The sequence below is a fragment of the Phaethon lepturus genome, unplaced genomic scaffold, assembly GCF_000687285.1.
Source record: "Phaethon lepturus isolate BGI_N335 unplaced genomic scaffold, ASM68728v1 scaffold21435, whole genome shotgun sequence".
NCBI classification, from domain to species: domain Eukaryota; kingdom Metazoa; phylum Chordata; class Aves; order Phaethontiformes; family Phaethontidae; genus Phaethon; species Phaethon lepturus.
Genome location: NW_010542956.1, coordinates 14,866 through 20,616, shown reverse-complemented (window position 1 = coordinate 20,616; position 5,751 = coordinate 14,866). Strand labels below are relative to the sequence as shown.

Here is a 5,751-nt window from a genome sequence, read left to right as displayed (position 1 = left end):
TTGGGCCTCTCACTACAAGAAGGACGTTGAGGTGCTGGATTGTGTCCAGAGAAGGGCAACGAAGCTGGTGAGGGGTCTGGAGAACAAGTCTTACAAGGAGCGGGTGAGGGAGCTGGGGTTGTTCAGTCTGGAGAAAAGGAGGCTGAGGGGAGACCTTATCGCTCTCTACAACTACTTGAAAGGGGCTTGTGGTAAGGTGGGTGTTGGTGTCTTCTCCCAAGTAACTAGCGACAGAACAAGAGGAAATGTCCTCAGGTCGCACCAGGGGGAGGTTTAGATTGGGTATTAGGAAAAATTTCTTTACCGAGAGAGTGGTCAAGCATTGGAACAGGCTGCCCAGGGAAGCGATGGAGTCACCATCTCTGGAAGTGTTCAAAAAACATGTGGATGTTGCACTTCGGGACATGGTTTAGTGGGCATGGTTGTGTTGTGTTGCTGGTTGGACTTGATCTTAAAGGTCTTTTCCAATCTTATCTTGATCATATCATATCTTGAAATAAGATGTTGCTTTGTTCTGTAGGAAAACAGCGAATTGCCAGTATAAAACGTAAAGTTCAGAGACAACCACAAGTCTGACACTTGGATTTCTCTTCTAAACACCCCCATGTGAGCTGTACACACAGACTGCAGTCATTAAGCATGTGATCATTGAGCTGCACTGCTGCTGGAAGTGGGAAGGAGCTCAAGCTGGCTTTTCACAGTCCCTTTAAGCTGACCCAAGTGATAGTTACCACCAAAAGCGGTCATTACACTGTGTCCCTGCAAACACACACCTATCTTGAGCTGTGTATTCCTCCTGGATCAATTCAACTGCCAAAACATGGGCATCTACCATAATTCAGGCTTTTAGATAAGACAGAAACTACACAAGACCTGTGCTGTTCTGGACCAGCACCTGTAAGTCTGATTACATAGCTTAAATGGCATTGGACATATGTATAGAGGAACTGAATCACACCCTAATTCCCTTGGGAGGAAGGGGCTTACCCTTGTCTGGTTGGATTCCTCCAACAGCTCCCTACCTCTAGAGAGAGAAGAGAGGCAGTAGTACATTATGAAGGTACACAATGGGAGATGTTCACGATACGGCATTTTCCACAGAGACAGACTATCTGACATTTCTGACATTTCAGACTTTGTATACTGCTAGGTTTTAGCTATCACTACAAGTAACTATCGAGGTTTGTCAGAATATCTGATTTATGGATTCAACTGTAGGTGTAGATCTTGAACTACTGCAGCTTATTTATTTGCAATCACAGGCTGTTCCAGCCAAAGGTAAACCAGTCTGCTAAATTAGTAACACATGTCTTGGCCAGTTCTGGGTACAGCATGTCCTATCTCCACCTATAAATTTAGGTCCGTGCCTCTATTTTTAACTATATACATATCAATCAGTGAAAACACTGATCTCACTAGGCATTGCTTCTGTTCTAAGGAGAGCTATGTTCTACTATCTTCAAAGAGAAACACTTGGTTTCTCCTAATAAAATCTGTATTTTTCCCATTAAAAAATAATTATCTGCAATAAAACACATTGTGTCAAGACAGATCAAAGACAATACATTTATTAAACTTTGAGAAAACCAAACAAAACACTGACATAAGGAAAGTTAAATAGAAAATGAAAGACACATCTTCTGACCGGCGTATAATGGCTTGTGTGACCAGTAAAGTACCAAAATGACATTCTGAGTTTGACTGAGGTATTTAACTATTTTTGGCAATAGAAACAGAGTAAGAAACTTCTTCCAAACACACACATAGGCATTACTTGCATTAGTGTCTATCATCTATGAAATTTTATATGAAACTAAATAATGTAGCTGTTAGAAAAATATAGCAGCAAATTAGCAGAATATCTAATGCACATTTACCATAAAGTACGTGCTTACTTAAAAATCCCACCCAATAGTTGGGCCCAGTACTGTAGCCCTTGGTCACAAAGAGAACATCTGTGAGTTCAGTGGGAGCCATCATGAGCAAGACCTGCATTCGCTGCACTTCATACACTTCTGTTCAGGTCAGAGAAAAGAAATGTACGTCCCTATTTGTTTTCTGAGAAGCACCCTGCTATGATGAAACCATGGCCTAGGAAGTTACCTTCTGAAGCAATAACAGTTCACTGCAAAGCTCCATCAGGTTCTTAATACACGTAAGAACAAAGAGAGCTTTCCCACCGAGTTTCAGATTTCTCTCCTTTCCTTCTGAAGGTCTGCCTAACGCGGTCAGAGGAGATGCTGTTAGGCTGCAAAAACGAAAAACACTTTTGAACAATACTGTATTAAATCCCCTCATTCCACTGAAGTCTTTTAATCCTGCTATATCTTTAAAAATGACTGCTGGCTAACTCCTGAAGTCCTTATTTAATTTTTTTTTAATCAAGACTTTATGTGGCACAAACTAATAAATGTAGTGATACCTTTGGCTGTAAGAGGGCTTCAGAAGTTGGTCAGATGTGAAGAGATTATGCTGCTAAGTCACCAGAGCTTATTCAAATGTTCTCAAAAACTTTCAGTGAATGTGTAGTTGCACACTGTTTAATACTATGGTCAACAAAATTTTGCTTATAAAAAAGTATAGTATTAGCATTAACCAGAATCTGATCAAGAACAGAATAATTTGCCCAAATATTTTGTATATTTTAAAGTTTTCTACAAAACTTTAAATTGAATGTGTATTTCTATATTAGTTACCAAAAGAAAGTAATAGAATCAGTTACTTCAAGCTTCTGTAATATTTCAAAATTTCTCTATAGGTTTCTTTGGAGGTATAAAATGGCTCTGTAAAAATCTGTTCTTTCTTTTTGCTGTGAACAAAACTTTTATAAAACAGCAAGCTCCTTTATAAGATGGCAGCAGTTACATTCCTTAGATGGGTCATCATAATTGAACTAGATTGTGTAGTGTAATAGAAAATGTTTATGTTTTTATGACTAAAATATTAAAATACATTTTATTAATTTACAGAAATCAAAATAGATGTGTTATTTATTCAAGCCACTTTTGTTTTTTCACCTGTATGTTCAGTTCCCAATTATTGATATAAAGATCTCTGCCAACAGCACGGTTTTTCCTAAATTTTTAGACTTTAAACCACCTGATTTTTAGCTTTTTCAAAAAGCATGATTTACTGTACATTAAACACAGTAACTTCAATGTTTAGTATCACAAAAATCAACACCCACAAGGACAAGACAGTCACTGCTACTAAAACAGTCTCAAGACAAATTCATAGATAATATTTACAGAACACAGTAGGAATATTTTGATGAATATTTTATGTTGCAACATTTCAGATAAAATTGTAAGAACAAGGAGGAACTTTTAGACTTCATTTTGGTTTCAGCATAAAGCCCGAGCTAACCCTCTGCTGTGAAATACTGCACACACCTAGTCAAAGAAGAGCTACGGCATGATTTTGTTCAGCTGGTCTGTGCTCACATAGCCACAAGACACGTTGAATTCCTTGTCTGGCACAGGCAGTGCAGTTGCATTGAGCACAAGGCCTTGCGGAGAGTGGACGATATGAATAGACGTATAGTCTGGGACAGGCATCTCTGAACTTGGGGTTTCTGCTGTTGAAGCTCCAAGATTGACACCGGTAGTGGTAAGGCTCTCTGTGGTGAAGTAAGCATCCTCATTATAACTTTGCTCCTGAACACACGGCTCATCCTCTTTGTGGGAAGTCACAGCAATACATTTTTTCACATCTGCCTCACAGAAGTAGGCATTGTCCATGGTGAAGCTTTGTTCCATGCAGCCTTCACACCGTGCTCTCCCCAGCTTGGATTTCTGCCCTGGTGAAAGTACAACACTGCCTGCTGGAGTAACATCACTCACTTGCGCATAAAAGTCAGTGTTTGTCAGTGAATTCTGGTTACTTAGCTGGGTATGGACTGATGGACTAGTTGAGTCAATGCTGTCTGCAAAAGGTGGCCATGGCTGGGCATTTTCAGACCGAGTACTCATATGTGGCTGTTGGGTGTCGGTGTCGGCCAGGCTTGGAAGTGACTCATCATTATCTTTCCTGTCAAGGCACAAGAGATCCTCTTCTTTTTCAGTCACCTTTTTGAACTGATCAATATCGGAGATGGCATCACATGTGTCGCTTGCACTGAAGTCTGTCTCTGGAATATCTGGTTCACAACAACTGGCCCGTCCAGAATCATCATCCTTGGCTCCCAAGCAACTGTGTGATTTCAGATGATCTTCACTCAAGAGCCTGTCGGTATCTGAGACTCTGTTCTTTTCATCAGGGTCTTCTATGTCCAACTCAATAAACTCAACCCACAAATCATCATTGTATAGATGTGTCTTATAATTGTCATGGCTGGCTAAGATGGAGTTCAATTCATCTAGCTTTCCTTTCTATAAGCAAGAAAAAATGATTGTTATAAGGGAAATAAATAATAATAACAGAAATAAAAAGCTTGTGCTTTTTATGGTGTTAATTTAAGAAAAGGTAACTGTAGCTGATATAATAATTGTAAGATTTTTTTACTATTTTATGAAAACTAATTCTGTGGCAACTCCCCCCATGTCATAGTTTTTTCCTACAAAATTTTTCTGCCTGGGACAACAGTTGTCACCTGCTACTACTACAGTGATTCCCACTGTATATTTTGGAGCACAGTATTACCTTCAAGAGATCTGGGTCAATCCCTTTAATCTTTGGAACTGGCACAGGAGGAAAAATCAACATTTTTAACCTGGAAAAAATAAATTAGAGCTTTTAATTGACAGTGGTCCTTTTTGGAGAAGTTAGAAGAAAGCCTTACATTGCATTTGCACTTAATTACTTCAAAACTGAAATGTTTGAAGATTAAATTCTAGTACTAAGGAAAAGAGTGATTGTTTTCTCTCATTGCAAATAGAAAGTTTTCTGCAACCTTCCTTGTTGAAATCATATATGTTTATGTGGGAATCTCTTTTGGAGTCTGGTCTTTGATAATTTAATGCTCTATAGAAAGAGAGTAAATCCCTAGAGCTCTGTCAATAGTTTCCCTTTTTATGTAATTTTCAAAAGAACATGATAAAAGCCTCAGTGTGCAGAGTGACCTTCCCAAATTTTTTTTTTCAGGGACACAGTAGTCTTGCATAAGCCCAATAAATTTAAATAGGGGAATAGAAAAAGGGCGTTGGTGGATTTTTAAAGAGTGAATTCCTTTAGAACTAATAAATAAAACAGAAACCCAACTGCAAAAATTTAGGCTATTATTTTGCCATCTCTACGACACTTCTGTTTTCTGAATTATTAACTTAACAAACGATAAATAATAATGACAAGGTTTTACCCTTGCAGAAAAAGAACTAGCAACTTACGCATGTAGATACTGTGGAAATGCATATTATTCTGATCCTTCATAAAGTGAATTGCTAATTCTTTGAGGAGACAAAAAAAAAAAAAAGAAAGAAAAACCCAAATAGAAGGATGATTTTTCATTAATAATAATCCAACAACAGAAGGTCAGGCCTATCTTCTCCATTTTACCTCTCTGCTTCTTTTCCAAACAGAGAAACTGTAGTTCCCAAAAGGAAAATTCAACATCCTCTTTATACTGCGCTACTTGCCTATTTTAGAAAGTAAGCTGTAGGAATGGTAGATCCAAATCCAAACATGAGTTTTGCTGCATTGTTAGGGACTTTTGTGAGGACTAGAGAGGATCAGAGGGGTCTTAGGGAGTGCTAGAGAGAAATTTAGGCACCTTCTGCCTAGCTATGGCAGGGCCAAACTCCTTCTGGCTCCGCT

The 5,751-nt window shown here is 38.6% G+C and overlaps 1 protein-coding gene across 1 annotated transcript in view; it reads right to left on the bottom strand.

The window, feature by feature from the left end:
• Positions 1–2,933: 2,933 nt before the first annotated feature.
• The window catches only part of GHR (growth hormone receptor), a gene marked incomplete at its 5' end in the record, with an annotated part of 15,474 nt that continues 12,656 nt past the window's right edge, over positions 2,934–5,751 (bottom strand). Inside the window, 2 exons of the mRNA XM_010288212.1 lie at positions 2,934–4,370; positions 4,642–4,711. Coding sequence (XP_010286514.1) covers positions 3,408–4,370; positions 4,642–4,711 — 1,033 coding nt within the window. The remainder of the gene's footprint in view (positions 4,371–4,641; positions 4,712–5,751) is intronic.